Below are 18130 nucleotides of genomic sequence, written 5' to 3' on the forward strand. Positions count from 1 at the left end.
GAAGGGGAGGGGCGGCGCGTCCGAGAGTCTGAGTGCGCGTGCGCGCCATCACGCGTAAAGGGCGGGGCAAGGTGCGTGCGCGCGCGCAGCTCCTTTGACACTGGGACAGTTTCATTCAGTGGGAACGTCAAGCAAGCGAAATCCATTTTGCCGATAGCAGGTTTTACTTTGTATTATTAACTAAAGGAAATCTTTTATTTATCTTTCATTGGCAATCTATATATTAAGTATACCAAGGTCATAACAATTCATTCTGAACGCTCTGAAAATCACTTCAATTTTTTTTTGTCCGACGCCCCCTGAATCACAGGCACAAGAAAACCCCGACTTATGATATGCCGTTTGACTCGACTTGATGTCTAGTTATTGGAGACAACACGTTTTCTAAAGGTAACTCCGTATTTTTGGCCCTCTTGACCCGAAGGGAATTACACACTTTTGATAAACAGCAATCCAGTAGGTATCTTTAGGAAAAATGACCAGTAACAGTTGTGACTGCCTCATCAGCCGACTCTTAATGGGATACGAGGGGTCAAATTTACGTCCTTTCTCAAAACTTCTAAAAAATTGGTATCGGTAATATGGGAATGTGGAGTTTCGCTTCATGCAATTTCAAGGTTGCTGATCACAAATGTGTATACTGTATACAGTGACTAGCTTTGCTACCAGTCTAAGGTGGGTGGAAGTCTAAATAACATAGACCTCAGCGTTAATGTTAGCAGTGCACCATCTATTGAAATGTATTTTGTAATTCATGTAGTACTAAAATGCATTGCAGTTGTCATTCCAACAGATGGTTCATCACAAACATTTATAGTACAGTAATAGAGCACAGGCATTTAAAATACAAGCATCAGGGGTTGAAAGTGTTATTTTTTTTTAAAAATTGACTAGGTGTGAAAATAATTTTAGTTCATATCATAAGACAGTTTTTCATAATTTCAAGTCTATGGGCTTTTCGGAGTAATTTACTCATCTTTCTTTTTTCTTTCACGCTCTTTGTGACACTCCAGTCTAGTTGATGGCAGTAATGTACCATAAGTGAGTCTGCCAACTGCCATTAAAAAGACAAAAGAAGAAGAAGAAAATAAACAAAAGGAAGGGACATCTAACTTTTCTACAACACATCCGAGTTGTGATGGTGTTAAAGGATAACTTTGATATTTCTCAACTCGAAGTTGTTTCTTCACAAACCGGCTATACATGCATAGGCAAGGTGGAATTGTGTTATAAAGTTAAGTGTTTTCCATAAATTTATATATATATTACATATATTACAGTGTATCCGGAAAGTATTCCCAGCGCATCACTTTTTCCACATTTTGTTATGTCACAGCCTTATTCCAAAATTGATTCAATTCATTTTTTTCCTCAGAATTCTACACACAACACCCCATGATGACAATGTGAAAAAAGTTTACTTGAGGTTTTTGCAAATTTATTAAAAATAAAAAAATTGAGAAAGCACATGTACATTTCTTATACCAGAAACAGCGAGCACATCACAGCCATCCTGCTCCACCTTCACTGGCTCCCTGTGTCCTACAGGATTGAATATAAAATCCTACTAATAACCTACAAAGCCTTAAACGACCTTACGCCAAACTACATCAGTGACCTTCTCCATCACTATGTGCCTATCCGCCCACTAAGGTCCTCTGATTCTGCCAATGCTGTTGTGCCCCACACTAATCTACACTCCATGGGTGACAGCAGGACCTTCAGCTGTATAGCACCCTGACTCTGGAATGACCTACCGAAATTAATCAGGTCAGCTGACTCCATGAATTCTTTTATAAAACGACTCAAAACTCATCTGTTCAGTTTGGCTTTTAGCTCTACTTGACTTTATTACCCTTCTCTCAGTTTACCTCCATGTCAAGACGCTCATGTAACCTGTGTGTGTGTGCGACACCATCAATTATGGTGTCTGTTAGGCTTTTCTCTGAATTTACTGTCTTACTCTTCTTTATTTATTTATCTGGTTTAGTACAATGCTATGTACTGTATACCTTGCCATTCTTTCTTATATTCTGTAAGTGCCTTGAGCATGGGAAAGGTGCTATATAAATAAAATGTATTATTATTATTTTTAAGATGGTGGTAGGACCTGCAAAGATGTATGGAGCTGAGACATGGACAGTTAAGGGAGCACAGCAGGAGAACTTGTCGGATGCAACAGAAACGAGAACATTGAGATGAATGTGTGGAGTTATAAAGAAGGACAGAGTGAGAAACGAGACAATCAGAGGTAGCAGAAAGGTAGGAGAGATATCTAAGAAAGTACAAGAAAGTGGGTTGAAATGGTATGGACATGTGATGGGGAGAGACAATGGATATGTGGGCAAAAGACTGATGGGTGTGGAAGAGAAAGCGAGGGAGGCCAAAGCAGAGGTGCATATATAAAGTAACAAGAATATCTGAAGGAAAAGGCTGTATGGAGAAGGTTGATCAGGCACATTGACCCAACATAGAAGTTGGAAAAGATGAAAGGGAAGAAGACACTGATGAGCCAAAACCACCTGCCAAATATTCAAGCCGGAGTTAACTAATCTACCAAAAACGGCTGATTGATGGACTTGGGCTAAGATGGAGGTCCTTCCAACAGATTTTCCCATCTCAGCAGAGGACCTCCTTGCCCAGTTACTCAGTTTGGCTGGACGTCCAACTCTAAAATGAGTCCTGGTGGTTATAAACTTACTTCCATTTCACAATTACTAAGGCCGCTGTGCCCTGGGAACACTCCTATAGCTTTATAGACCTTCTTTCTTCTTGCCCTAATCAATGGCCCACCACAATTGATTGTGGAGGTCTACTTGATGGCTTGTTTTTTGTCCTGATAATGCAGCGTGAATTGTGAGACCTCCTATACACAGGTACGCGTGTGCCTTTCTCAGTGACGCTCAATCAATTTTGTTTGCCACAGGTTGACTCTAATGAAGTTCTGGACACATCTCAAGGAGAAGAATGAAAGCAAGCAGGAGACGTTGGAAAACAATCTGGTAGAGATGGGAAAATGATACCGAAGCGTCGAAGCTTGTGTCAGTCAATCTGAAGCCTGGTGAGTTGAACCACAGTGTCAGAACACCGCTGTCACGTGACCTGTGACGTTTGACGCTTCGAACGTCATCAGTGCGTCACAGCCTGCTTTATTGGTTGAGAAGGATATGGAGTCGAAAATGATACGTCACGCCCATTTTACTTGTTTGCAGCAATATCTACTTGGGAGATGGTTTGATAGCACTTCGTCGCTTTGACGCGGAATTAACAGGTAGCCTATATAAAATGCACCATTCTCATTCAACAAATTTTGGGTTGTGAGGAGAGAGAGCTTTGGTGACAGATGGCAACTAAAGCGGAAAACGGCGTTTAAAAGTTAAATAGTATTAATGGACAAGGAACTGAGCAGAATAAAATGAACGGATTTTTCTAACCTTTTACAGGGGACATGAGACTGAAACCGCGAGGGCCGCTTCACTAGCGCTCTTGAGAGCGTGCATTGACCTCAGTTAACCACCAGATGTCGCTGTTCTTACTGGGGCTGAGGCTTCAACGCTTCGAATCTTTTTCGGCACAAATAGAAAGAAAGCGACAAAGCTTCACGAGGCTTCTTCCCCATCACTAGCAAAAGGAAAAATTGTTTTATAAATGATGCAAGAGATTTCAGTTTTTGATACATTTGCAAAACCTTTCTGTAAAGATGGTTTTACGTTGTCATTGCGGATTACTGAATGTAGATTGACGGTGAAAAAAGAGATTACATTTATCGATTTCAAATTCAGTCTAAAACACCATAAAGGTGCAGAAAGTGAACACTTTCTGAATCCACTGTACATATTACTCTCACATACATCCATCCATTTTCTAACCCGCTGAATCCGAACACAGGGTCACGGGGGTCTGCTGGAGCCAATCCCAGCCAACACAGGGTGCAAGGCAGGAACCAATCCCGGGCAGGGTGCCAACCCACCGCAGTCTCACATACATACACATCTTAATATATAGTGTATGAAATAGGCACGGGTTACTCACACACACACACATTATATATATAATAGTTAAAATTTTAGTGCATTATGCCCTCACAGCCACCTGTCACTCACACAGCAGGAGTGGGCACCATCGATCCTGGAGGGCTGCAGGTTTTTCTTCCAGCCCGGTTTCTTAATGAGAAATCAATTATTGCTCAAGTGACATGTTGATGCTTCATTTTAATGGTTTCGCTTCTTAAGGTCCCCCACCCTCAACTGCTTATTTTAGTCTTCAACAGCTGCATTCCCTGTTGTTAATGGCTCCTTATTAGCAATAAGATACAAATGACAAAGAAGCCGCCAGCAGTTCTCTATTGGATTTGTTTCCATTTACACCTGTTGGAATTCATCCCGCACTATTTGGTTTAATAAAACACTTGAAAGAAGAATGGAGAATGTGACATTTTAGGCTTCAGATTATTTGGGTGACATCCTTGCAGACGAAGAAGCCATGCAATTAAATAAGGTCTGAGAAAGGCAGGGATTGGTTTCTAATTAAGGAACTGGTTTGGAGTGAAAACTTGCAACCACTGCGGCCATCCAGGACCGATGTTGCCCACCAATCAAATTATAAAATGTACGCACACAGCATTAAGATTCAGGTAGTTAACGGATTTGAAATTTGGAGTATTTTAAATGAGTTACTTCATAACAGATTCAGTTATCCCATTTTTGCTGATCAATACTAAATCATATTAAAAAATAGAGCTAATGCAAGTACATGAATGCTTTTTAATAGTACATTGATATTTCCACCCATCTTCCAAACCTGCTTATCATCCTAAGAAGGGGAGCTGGGGCCTACCACAGCAAACATTGAGCCCAACACAGGAACAATCCCTGGCCAGGGTGAACACACACACATATATATACATACACAGTATATTATATATATATATATATATATATATATATTCTATATACTGTGCAAAAGTTTTAGGCAGGTGTGAAAAAATGCTGTAAACAAAGAATGCTTTCAGAAATATAAATAATGATTGTTTATTGTTATCAATTTACAAAATGCAAAGTGAGCGAACAAAAGACAAATCTAAATCAAATCAATATTTGGTGTTTCTACCTTTTGCCGTCAAACCAGCATCAATTCTTATAGGTCCACTTGCACAAAGTCAGGGATTTTGTAGGATTCTAGTCAGGTGTCTGATCCACCAATTCTACCAAACAGGTGCTGATGATCATCAATGTCACACGTAGTTTGAAACACAGTCATTAACTGAAACAGAAACAGCTTCAAACTGGGTGAGGAACAGCCAAACTCTGCTACCAAGGTGAGGTTGTGGAAGACAGGTTCATGTCATGGCAAGATTGAGCACAGCAACAAGACACAAGGTAGTTCTACTGCATCAGCAAGGTCTCTCCCAGACAAAGATTTCAAAGCAGACTGGGTTTCAAGATGTGCTGTTCAAGCTCTTTTGAAGAAGCACAAAGAAATGGGCAACGTTGAGGATCGTAGACGCAGTGGTCGGCCAAGGAAACTTAGTGCAGCAGATGAAAGACACGTCAAGCTTATTACCCTTCGAAATCAGAAGATGTCCAGCAGTGCCATCAGCTCAGAACTGGCAGAAACCAATGGGACCCAGGTACACCCATCTACTGTCCAGAGAAGTCTGTCCAGAAGTGGTCTTCATGGAAAAGTTGCAGCCAAAAAGCCATATCTCCGACATGGAAACAAGGCCAAGCGACTCAAGTATGCACGAAAACATAGGAATTGGGGTGCAGAAAAATGGCAGCAGGTGCTGTGGACTGATGAGTCAAAATTTGAAATATTTGGCTGTAGCAGAAGGCAGTTTGTTCATCGAAGGGCTGGAGAGCGGTACAATAATGAGTGTCTGCAGGCAACAGTGAAGCATGGTGGAGGTTCCTTGAACGTATGGAGCTGCATTTCTGCAAATGGAGTTGGAGATTTGGTCAGGATTAATGGTGTTCTCAATGCTGAGAAATACAGGCAGATACTTATCCATCATGCAATACCATCAGGGAGGCATATGATTGGCCCCAAATTTATTCTGCAGCAGGACAACGACCCCAAACATCCAGCCAAAGTCATTAAGAACTATCTTCAGCGTAAAGAAGAACAAGAAGTCCTGGAAGTGATGGCATGGCCCCCACAGAGCCCTGATGTCAACATCATCGAGTGTGTCTGGGATTACATGAAGAGACAGAAGGATGTGAGGAAGCCGACATCCACAGAAGATCTGGGGTTAGTGCTCCAAGATGTTTGGAACAACCTACTGGCCGAGTTCCTTCAAAAACTGTGTGCAAGTGTACCTAGAAGAATTGATGCTGTTTTGAATGCAAAGGGTGGTGACACCAAATATTGATTTGATTTAGATTTCTCTTTTGTTCATTCACTGCATTTTGTTGATTGATGAAAATTAACACTTCCATTTCTGAAAGCATTCTTTGTTTACAGTATTTTTTCACACCTAAAACTTTTGCACAGTACTGTACATATACACACACGCCAGGGTCCATTAGCACTGCCAATCCAGCTAACCCTAATGGCTCAGCAGCCTTAACAGACAGCAGACCCCAATTCAAGCGATGTAAACAATGGCATTGATTAACATCCTATTGTTATCTGTTGGTTGTGGGGGGTCTATAATTGCAATTATAAACTTTTTTTCATCTCAATGTGAAATCGTCTCCTGCGTTGGACCAGAATAGACAGCAGGTCTGCAACTTGGCCAATAAGTCCGTGTCACAGACTCCGACATTGAATTGTTGCACTGTGGAGATACTGCAGCCGCCACGCGGTTTTTAGTATGGCTTAAATGCAACTGTGCTTACAGAGTTCTTTTGATCTTGTGTTCATTTCTAGATAAATAACTTACCACACGCAGTAGAGGAAGCAAGCTGATGTACCTGCGACTCACACTCACACCTCTCCCAGCTTTAATTGTGGACCCGTTTTGTCATCAGAAGTGGCAGTTGGATGCAAAAAAAAAAAAAAAAAAAAAAAAAAACTAAAAAATTAAGCTTTAGGACACCTTTAGGAAAGTACCCCCAGCTTAGTAAAACTGAAACATTAATAATTCTTTGCATTTATACAGCACTTTTCTCACTACTCAAAGTGCTTAGCAATTGCAGGTTAAGGGTCTTGCTCAAGGGCCCAACAGAGCAGAGTCCCTTTTGGCATTTATGGGATTCAAACCGGCAACCTTCCGATTGCCAGTGCAGATCCCTGGCCTCAGAGCCACCACTCCGCCCATTATTAACAAGCATTACGAAAACTGGGATTAAAAGCGCTTGGTTTCATTTAAATATGTACAGACAGACATAAATTACCCTCCACATCACATATTTAAGATGGTAACAGAAATGACCACACAGTATACACACCATGTTCTTCCCCACTTTAGTGATACTTTGTGGCTTTAACACGGGCTTAGTTTAGTGAGGAAGACAAGAATAAATTAAAAGACCCATCAACTGTTGTGTGATCCTCAACCAAAGACAATATGGCTTGTAAAATTAATGAACATAAAAGATTCGTAAACACACACCATGCATTTCAATATCCACAAGTAATTTGTCAGGCCTGGTTTAGTAACCATTACTGGGTTGTTTTCTTTCTTTTTAGGTCAGGGATGTCACTCTGTTCCTGGTGGAGACTTGCGTCTACAGGCCGATTCCAGTCACACTCTCCATTAACCGATAACACTTAGCAGCGTTGATTTTAACACTCATTTTACTGGAATCATTCCTTCAATAACAAGCAGCCAAACAATGAGATGCAAAGTAAGCCAAAATACAACTAGGTTAAAATATCCCATTTGCACCAGTGTGTCAAAATATGTCTCGCTTAAATACCTGAAAAGGTATAAAAAAAAAAAAAAAAAAGATCAAAAAAAACACTGATCTGTTCCTGCCCACAAAATACTGGGCTGGTGATCTCAGAAAAAAGGAAAACCAGTTTCGGAAACGACTGCTATGGTAGAAGGAGAAAATAATAAGCCGTAAACGTAATGCGTTTTTATTAAGGACCAATATAGGGAAACGAATGGAATGAAAATGGTGGCCCTCAAGGATTGTTCAGTTACTTGGTTACCTACTGGCTTTCTTTGGCTTCTAGTTAAAGAAAAACTAAATCATAAGACCCAAGCATTGTCATATTAGCAGCAGTTAACTCATTACTACTTAAAGCAACGGAATAAAAACCTGCAGCCACTGTGGACCTCCAGAATCAGAGTTGGGACGGTCCCTGCTTTAGGTACAACCAGATTAATACTGTCATCCATCTATCATCTAACCCGCTATAATCACAATTACAGGGTCATGGGGGTCAGTTGGAGCTAATCTGAGCCAACACAGGACACAAAACAAACACTGGGCAGGGTGCCAGCCCACCACAGGCCGTGCACAGACACAGGACAATTTTAGGATCGCCAATGCACCTAACCTGCATGTCTTTGGACTGTGGGAGGAAACCCACGCAGACATGGGGAGAACATGCAAACTCCACACGGGGGGGGAGAGACCCGGGAAGCGAACCCATGTGTCCTGTGAGGCAGCAGTGCTACCCACAGCGACGCCCTTCATGCAGTCATTTAGTAAGCATTCTGATTCTTGAAAGTCCCAAATACCTGAAACGCACACTCATCTCAAGTCCCTGTGTATTAATACTACAGCCAGACTCCTGTTCTCAGAACCTAAAAAAGCAAATTACACAGCTCGATTAGTTTTTATATAACCATTTGAAAAGAAGGGAACCAGTACATGAAATCCACTAAAGTAGAATTTTATACCTTTTAAAAAAAGCCTAGTCACATATGCAGGGGTCCTCGATCCCAGTTCTGGACCGCCGCAGTGGCTGCAGGGTTTTGTCCTAACCCGGTTGCTTCATTAGCAAGCAATTCTTGCCAATAATTTAATTTCATGGCTCGTTTGTGCTTGAACTCCAGTATGTCAGCTCATTCTTGTATCCTGTTCTCCTTTCTACGGATTATCATCCAAATGATTTGAAGGCTAAAATGGACAAGTAATTCTCAGTCCTTCACTTTCCTTCCAAGTATTTAATTAAACCTAATAGTGCATGATATACACATGGGTGGTAACACACTAAATGGAGAAATGCTGGTCTCGGTCATTTGCATCTTATTGGTAATTAGGAGCAATTAAAAACCAAACAGCTGTTAAAGACTAAAATAGGATTTTGAATCCTTATTGCTTAACAAGCAAAATTAAAGTGAAGCAGATGTGTTACTTGAGCAATGTGTGCTTCTTAAGCAACTGGGTTGGAGCAAAAATCTGCAGCCACTGCGGCCCTCCAGAACCCTGATTGAGGAACCTGGACATATGGCTTGCTGGGGAAAAAAGTCTGCAACAAGACTTGGACACAAATTATGGGGCAATTCAAACATCCAGCTTTAAAAGGGAATCCTTGGAAAGCATGGAAGGAACCCAAAACACCAAACCTTCAGACTTGCATAAACATTTAACCCTATCCAAGTAATAAATAAGCCTTACAGGTTTATGAACAAAAGGTAAACATTTCCAAATAACGTACACACTTATTCAAACCGTGTTTTTTTAAAGAATCAATAACTAGTCCACTTGTTCAAAAAAGTTCAGATCTTTTATTAATGGAAATTCAAATAATGCATCATCAGCAATTTAGTTTAAACACTTTAACCTGGATCCATTCATAAAGAATGCTTCTACACACAAGCAAGCATGATATACAACCTCTCGTTATTGCTTGTGTTAGGATAGCAGCAGATCCTCTTACATGATCCGGAGGCCGTGTATACATTGCAGTACTGGGTGACTTGAACAGACCAGTATGTGTTTCCTTGTTACATTGTCCAACAAAAGCAGCCACTACTGCTGAAACAGTGTCCACTGGCCAGTAATATTAACTCTGTATTTTGACTTGTATGTCATTCTGACAAGTGATAAAAAAAAAAAATTCCAGTTACAAAGTCATATTCTGTCATTTGTCCGAAGTGTCTTAAATACAAAATGGAATCTTGCAAAGGTTTCAGAAGATGTATGGCCATTTACTGAAGATTTTAAAGAAAGCTACAGCTATGTTTAAACATTTGCAGAGCAGCAGAGAGAACTTTGAACATGCAGTCAGGCAAAATGATAGCTTAACTTTTTGTACAGCACAACTGTAAAGTTATTCAAATTATTTCCATTGAACACTTCTAAAGAAACCGAAGATCTGCTTAAAATGCAGTATATTCCAAAGCAGTGTTTAGAAAAATGTCCTTTAGTCTCAGACAGGTTAAGGTTGTTCCTCAGGGTTTTCAAGAAGAAGAAGAGCACAAAATGGAGTCCAACTTTAAAGATGCACTCTTGGACTGGCAATCATATCCATGAAATCTAAACAAATATTAGATCTCACCATTGCTTTTCAAAAGAAGCCACTCCTTCCCACAGTTGGGAGGTTTTACATTAAGGGGCAATAAAATTTCAGCTAATATTTAAAAGTTACATACAAGTTCAAGAACTACTAGTCTTACTTTTGATGGAATACTTAAGACAAAAACCAGACCAAAAAAAAAAAAAAAAAAGTCTTTGGTTAAATACACTGTAGGTTTATTTCAATAACTAGGGGGGAACAAACAAGTCCCCACTCCCACAGTAGCACACAACCAGTAACATTTCTACCCCCCCCCCCCCACCAAAAATAATCCAGTACAAAAATCCCACACAAATTCCATAAAAAAAAAAAATTAAAACCTATTCCACAATTAAGACAACCCCAGCTCAAAATGTTTCCTCCCCAACAAAAATGAAAATCAGCAGTGTCCCATCTTAGCTGGTATCCATCTGTGAAAGGATAAGAAGAGAAGGTATGTTAAAACAGGAAGGAGTAATTGGGGGTGGGGGGGGAAAGCGTGCAGTCAGAAGAGAGGATTCTGTACTGCAATTATGTACCCCCTTCAGGTAAATCTAGCACTACATAAGCCACTGCTAAACAAAAAGGGAGAGTGGTCAAAGTAAGGCACAGACAAAAATTAACAAGTTTTCCATTTAAGATATTAGCAATTATCTATTGATTGGTTCATTCACACTGAACACTATTACTCCGTGTACACAAATATTCAACTCGTGATCGTGTACTGCCCCAAATTGAAACAGAAGCTTAAATTCATTACAAGCCACTTCAATGTCTATGCGGATATTCACCAGAGGGGAATACCTCAATTGCCGAACAAAAAAGGTTCTTGATATAGGATTCTAATTTCAAGTTGTCACCCACCCCAGGCTAGAGTAGAGCATAGCAATCAGAAAAACATTGCTAGTTTGTGTTAAACCAAAGAAGCCACTTGGATGTTAGGTGTAACAAGTCATAAAAGCAGATTGGAATCAAAAATGCACAAATTAGAACCGAACTGTGTAAACAAAAATCAAGATGTGGACACAAGACTAAATTAGTTGAGATGCGGCAAAAATACCACCCAAGGGTGGGGGTGGTTGTGGTCACAAATCAGGTGTTCCAAAAACCTTGTAACTCAACTGCAGCAACACTGTGCAGGTACCACGAGTCTTGCCCAAAGGTCTCACCGTGCAATCTCACATCAGACTGTCCAAATGCTTATAAAAATTATAGCTAAGCAGGCCACTAATTGGCTACTGGTTCAAATGAGTGCGAGATGGCACCCAAACTTCCCATGGAATAGAAAGAAAAAGCGGCTCTTGTTCAGAAAGCAGACGCCACTTGGTTGTTTCACAATAATTAGGTATACAAGTAGGTTTCACATTTCTGTGATCATTTTAGCACTAAAATAGTGACTTAACATCAGGGACCCATTTTATTGACCATAAGGTTAGCATTTGGGTGAGGGGGGAGGCCTCTCAAGTGGTGTCCGCTTTCTGAACAAGACCAGAAAAAGCAATCGTGTACACCCACCCTCACGGATTAAAAAAAAAAAAAAAAAAAAAAAAAGACATTAAGGGGAACAAAAATATTACATGGACTCCAACTCACCCTTGCATTGTATGCATCAAGCTGTGCATCAAGTTCTTCTGCGGATAGTTGCTGTTTGCCATTATTATTTCGACCGCCTCTTCCTCTGCCTCTGTTTCCACCACCAATACCCCGTCCACCTCGTCTCATAGGTCCTCCAAATCCCCCACCAATTCTGGTCCTTTTCATTCCACCTCCGCGTCCAAGGCTGTACGAAATGGGAGGAAAAGAAAAACTGAGCAACACCACAATTAAAAAAAAAATTAGAAAATGTTCTTGTGCCAGTGTAAATAGATTCTGAGAAGTGCCTACCTCTGAACAGGTGGTCGTCTTTGTGTATCGATCTGTGATGTGACAAGCTGAATGTTCATTGGACGGCCTAAAAAAAACAAATACCACACACTCACATGATGCAACTGGCACATAGGCAAACATTCTTAACCTTCTGGTTTAAGATCACACAAGTGGTATTTCATTCTGAAACCTTATCAAGAAGCAAAAGACTTAAAAGACAATACTGACCATCAAGAGGAACACCGTTATACTGCTTCATTGCCTTTAATGCATCTGCTTTCCTTTCAAAATGTACATCTGCAGTACCTAAGCTGCGGCCAGAACGATCATAATGTACTGCTGCTTTTTTCAAGGTACCAAATTCAGCAAAAAGTTCCTAAAAAACAGAAGAAACTACTTTATAGGAGACTAAAAATGTAAAATTTGCACAACGGAATGCAAAAAAAGATTCAAACACCACACGAACATTCCAGTTTTGAAATAATTACTGGGTTTCAAGAATGAGATGGAAAAAGTTAACTGCAATTACCTGAATATCAGCATCTGATACACCAAAGTCAAGATTGGAGACCAGAAGCTTCCCACCCGTCTCCACACCAGCACCACCCCCACTGCCTCCGAAGCCACTGTCAAACAGGTCATGTTGCCATTTGTCTGGAAGCTGCTTTGGCTGCAAAAGAAACAGAGACGGGCCTTGCTGACTTCCTAATAATGTCTTACTGCAGTTTCAGCTGCTTCTGTGCTAAAATTAGAACTGGTGGGAAAACTTTACACTTATTAAATCAAGTTAGGATTAAGCAACAATTACATTTCACTCTCGGAGAAGCAATTAAAACACTTAAGCATTCGAGTAAAACCCAGTAGTGTATAAATCATTTTGATATCAAAAGTATAAACTGTCAAAACAACTTCTGCAGTAATTTAGTTTTATATAAAAAAAGGTGCAGCTTTTACATGAACTTGAAAGTCAAATAATAAACCCTCTCACCCACACAAAAATCTGGCTAAAAACCTGAAATCTTCCAAAAAAATACGACCTAGTGAGAAATCTCTAGATGACAAGTTTTAAAATTTTAACCACACGAGCACTTAAATAAAAATTAAAAAAAAAAAAAAAAAAAAAAAAAACCACATTGAGCAAAACTATGGATTCCGCAGTCTCAATCAACCCAGGATGGTTCTCCTACCCAGTGAGTGCCCAAGCCAAAATCCTCCCTCTCCCTCATGCAAGAAACTCAGTTGCCCAGAGAGCAGGATCAGACAGCTGGGTGGCCGCCAAAGGAAAACTGCCAGCGGGAGTCGCTCGTAGTCCCCCGGAGAGTCAGCCGGGCTTCATTCTCGTTCGATGGCCTCCGTAATGGACGATCGTGCCCCATCTGATCAACTGGAAGTCGCATTCTTCTTCGAGTGGAGGTCGGGCCATTCCTCTTTCTGATCGACGGCGATGTAGTATTAACAGCTATTAGTCTTCTCTGATGAGACCTCCCCCCCTGACAAATTCAATTACGTGTCCAGGACAAAACTACATGTCCATGATAAATACCACATGTCCATAAACACGATCCAATAAACGTGTGGGTATAACATTGTCCAAATGCATTAAAGTCTATAATCCAGACTGGTTTGCAAGTGTCCATGACGATGAGAGTCCAGCTTCCATTTTGTAGCTACGCCATTTTCTCAACAGCTTAAGTGATTGAATCACAGAAAAAGGAGGGGGGGTCATTAGAAAGTCTACTTTGCTTTTTTTCCCTTTTAGTCACTTTTAAGTTTGGCGCATCTGCTTCAACATTATCATGAGTTCCAAGTCCATTCTGCGACTGTTTTTAAACGCGGCGACTAAAGATGCTGGATGCATTCTTCACTGCGCTGGGAATTTTTACTTTAAGTACACTGCCCGGGGCCAATCCTCCTCTTCACGAAGTGAATTAAATAAAGATTTACTGTCCTCTTGAAGAAATCAAAAACTGGAAAAAAAGATGTTATACGGAGAGGGGAAAAAAACTCGAATTCCCGCCCGTCTCTCCAATTGAGCCAAAATGGCGCCGCATTCACCCGCTCTCCGTAAACGAACACTTTTATTAGAACAGGTTAAACTTCTCTAAAAATGGGGAAAAATACAAAATGTATGCATTCTTTAGGCACTCCCTCCAACACAAAATAAAAAAATATGAATTTAAATTCTCTACTCGGCCAATCATCTTTCCTTCATTTTAACGCTTCCAGACTTCAGGGTTAACAACTGCTACCAGGTTATATAATTTTTTTTAAAGCAACACTTGTACGAGAAAGGAGATTCTGCTTGCCGTCTGCAACGGATTCCTCTACCCATCTTTCTCTCTCTTTTCTCCTACCCTGCTGTACGGTGTAGGCCTATTTCTTCCACGGAGCAAATTCTGGCGATTCCGCATGGGGCCTGATCCACCTCCCCGTCCACCAAAACCTCCGCCTAGTCGGCCTGCTCCTCCGGCGCCACGGCCCACGCCCGTCCCTCCTCGGCCCCGGCCTCTCCCTCCTCGGCCGCCGCCGCCACGCTGCTGCTGCCGGTTCTGCTTGATGATGTCGTCCAGGGACATATCCATTTTATCCGACATTATAATCTTCTGGAATCGTTCCGTACGTCGCAAAAAATGGTAGAGGTGCTACTTCACGGTACAAAGAAAATCTGCGCCGATCTAAGAAACTCTGAAAACGTAACTGCGAAGAATGATAAACGTCCGTTTAATGGCTGCCTTTTGTAGCCAGCTTTGAAGCCCACGCCGTGTGACGCAATTAACACTCGACGCATGTGCAGTGAGCATCTAATGACTTCTCGGGAAATGTAGTTTAAATGCTACTGCAAAAAAAAACAAAAACAAAAGGGAAACCAGAGGCCATATTGTGAAGCTGACTACAAATGATACAATGTAGAGTAGTAATATGCTTGCTTTCTCTGTTCTTTTTATTTATTCATCAGGGTATCCCATGGGAATAACTTATGCACGCAAAAGCTTGGATTTCGAAATTTTTAAATGTTTTTGACAAAAAAGTTTTCCTTTGATTAAGGTACAAGTAAATTGATTTGAAAATATAGCCAATACATTACTAATATTGCAAATGACAATTACTGCTTGAAATGACTGATTTATAATTTATTTTTCACATATTAATTGCAATGCTCCATTTTCAACAGCCAGTTTCTTCCAGTATCCTAATTATAAACTCTCTTGGCTCATTCTTAATTGATCATGTTTAAATGCTAATTGTATTTTTAGAAAAAAAACAAAACAAAACAGCACTGTAATTGTCCCTTTTGGCAGAATATCTATCTATCACGTCTTTACTAACTCACTCTGTCATATATTGCATTTCACACATATTTATCTATCTGTTATATAGTGCCTTTCATATCTATCCATGTGTCATATCATGTCTTTCTCATTATCTATTATATAGTGTCTTTACTCACTATTTGTCTGTTATATAGTGCCTTACTCTATCATCTATCATATAGTGCCTTTCATATCTATCTATCTATCCATCTTTAAAGAAAATAAGTATTTAGGTGGTAAATTAAATATACTGTATTATTACTTGGCTGACACCTTTACCCAAGGCTCCTTATAATATTCAAGTTGTATGACTGGTTTAATTTCTTTTGTTTTTCCAATTGGAGCCCAAATAGTTGAAGTGACTTGTTCAGGGTCACACAGTGTCACTAATGGGATCTGAACACACAACCTCACCTTTTGAAGTGCAAAGCCTTAACCACTATGCCACACTGCCACTTTTAATAAATATGCAATATGGAATTCTTATTTTAATTACCTTGTATAACAATTCTTATTTGAATAACCTATATAATAGTATTTAATAAACACTACATACAGTATGTCAATTGCCAGAAATATCTATATCCTTAAAACTAAAACCTTTTATTAACAATGTTAAGAGAAAAAGTATCTTTGTAGAATTTACCAGGACCTTTTGAACCATTTTTTACATGTAATGTGACATAGTCTTAATGACCAAAAATAATGTTTTTTTATTCAAATTTAAAGATATATTCCACACCAAAAAAAAAAACATCTAATAAGTGTACCAGGGATAAGATAGATTCTGTTATGAGAAATTGGAGTGGAGTGTTGTGTTGTCAAGAATCACGACTGGGGGCTCCTTAATATGCACAGCAATACAATGTATAGTGCCTCACTGTGACTTCTCTTTTTATATTAAGCAAAGTCAAATTTTTTCTTTTTAGTTTTCTTTCATTTTTCATTTAAGAGGGAGTTTGTTGTTTGTTTTAATATAATAAAATATATTTATTAAGCTTCTGTAAAAAGCCAAATTTCCCACTGGGGACAAATAAAGTGCCATCTATCTATCTGTCATAGAGTGCATTTCCTATCTATCTATCTATCTATCTATCTATCTATCATAGAGTGCCTCTCCTATCTATCTATCTACTATATAATGCCTTTTTTATCTATCTAACTAAACCACCATATTCTTTACTATTGAAATTGCTTCAAAGGCCCTGATTTTATCTGGCCATTTATCCTTCATAACATATTTTAAAATATTGAGGGTATTCATTTTATTTTAATTACATTTTGTATGCTAGAAATATTACACACGCTAAACTATTTTTGTAGAATAATGAACATATAACTGTAAAAAAATCTACTTACATCATTGGAAAAAAAAGGTGTGTCAGTTTGATCGCCGATCTTCTCGATCAGTTTGGCCAGTTATTGTCCTATGAAGGTCTTTTTTTGACCTTTATGCTGTAAAGTTTAGAGTTTGGTGCTGTAGGTAGGGCTATATTATCAGGTTTATATTTAAAGAAAATCTATTTATAATTCTTCACTATAGACAGATTTTTACCACTATTAATAGTGGCAATAATATTTATATTATTATATCAACATTTTGAGTCATAAATGCAACACCAAAATTAGTAAAAAGTACTCACTTAAGGAATATCTTTCTGGAAGTCTAAACAATTATTTAGCGTAAGACTTGATCCAGGCTGTGATCCAGAAAACTCGATGCATTCACTTTACATCTTGTGCCCATTGTATCAAATGTTGGTGTGATTTAACTAACTACTAAGCGTTATACAATATAAAGAAGTTTTTATTTACTTTAATTCCAATTTGAAATTTATAAAGTATTTAAGTTTTGTTATATTATCTTTGATTACAAATGAATGTTAAAAAAATATTTACAGTTATAATCTCCTGCAGGCTAAAAGGCATTTCAGCTGCTTCATCTGAATGGAAACATTTAAACATTCAAAATCAATAGGTTGTTGACCACCATCATTCAGATATTTAACTTATCCTTTTCTTCAAATAGTATGAGACATATTTTCAATAATTTTTTTATTAACATACTTTACAACCAATGAAGCACATCTTGCAATATAATTAACTGATTTAAACAATCTAATAAAGAACCAGATGTAACTTACATAAAACGTAACAATAAGGAAAAGTGAATATAAATAACAAAGACTCACAACTCATAAAGGACAATAAATCAATAACATTCTAGAATAAGCATTTAAATTGAGGAAGCGGATTCTTTTCCCTTTTTTATTCTATTTATGTACTTATTTTTCCTATTATTAAAGCTTTACTCTGTTGGCCTAGCTCTCTCTCTTATGGTTGTAGATTTGATTCGAACCTAGTTTTGTAAAATTTGACTTGCTTGTATGGAATCTTATTTGATTTTAATAAATTCAATGAAATGTTAAAAAATAAATAAATAAAGTACAATAAATTATATAGGGGTAAATAAACTACAGTATTAAATATCCATTAAACCATATTAACTAATTTGATTCCATTTGATTTATTGTTTCATACGAGTGTTCACTGAG

At 38.9% G+C, this 18130-nt stretch overlaps 1 protein-coding gene across 1 annotated transcript; it reads right to left on the reverse strand.

Annotated features, from left to right (window-relative positions):
• Positions 1 to 9611: 9611 nt before the first annotated feature.
• On the reverse strand, positions 9612 to 15024 carry alyref (Aly/REF export factor). Its single transcript, XM_028818421.2, has 6 exons — positions 14619 to 15024; positions 12794 to 12934; positions 12493 to 12640; positions 12283 to 12349; positions 11992 to 12178; positions 9612 to 10829 (listed from the first exon to the last, which is right to left on the reverse strand). Exons 1-6 carry the CDS (start codon positions 14856 to 14858, stop codon positions 10815 to 10817), a joined length of 798 nt encoding a protein of 265 aa, XP_028674254.1. The 5' UTR covers positions 14859 to 15024; the 3' UTR covers positions 9612 to 10814.
• Between the last annotated feature and the right edge of the window lie 3106 nt (positions 15025 to 18130).

This window comes from Erpetoichthys calabaricus, chromosome 14 (genome assembly GCF_900747795.2).
Source record: "Erpetoichthys calabaricus chromosome 14, fErpCal1.3, whole genome shotgun sequence".
Taxonomy (NCBI): Eukaryota; Metazoa; Chordata; class Cladistia; order Polypteriformes; family Polypteridae; genus Erpetoichthys; species Erpetoichthys calabaricus.

Bases quoted from the DNA above. Each gene is read 5' to 3' on its own strand.
- alyref (XM_028818421.2), bottom strand. From the start codon at position 14,858: ATGTCGGATAAAATGGATATGTCCCTGGACGACATCATCAAGCAGAAC. The intron at 12,935-14,618 runs GTAGGAGAAAAG...TTTCTTTTGCAG, and splicing joins GGCCTACACCGTACAGCAGG to CCAAAGCAGCTTCCAGACAA. The intron at 12,350-12,492 runs GTCAGTATTGTC...TGTTTTTTTTAG, and splicing joins TAACGGTGTTCCTCTTGATG to GCCGTCCAATGAACATTCAG.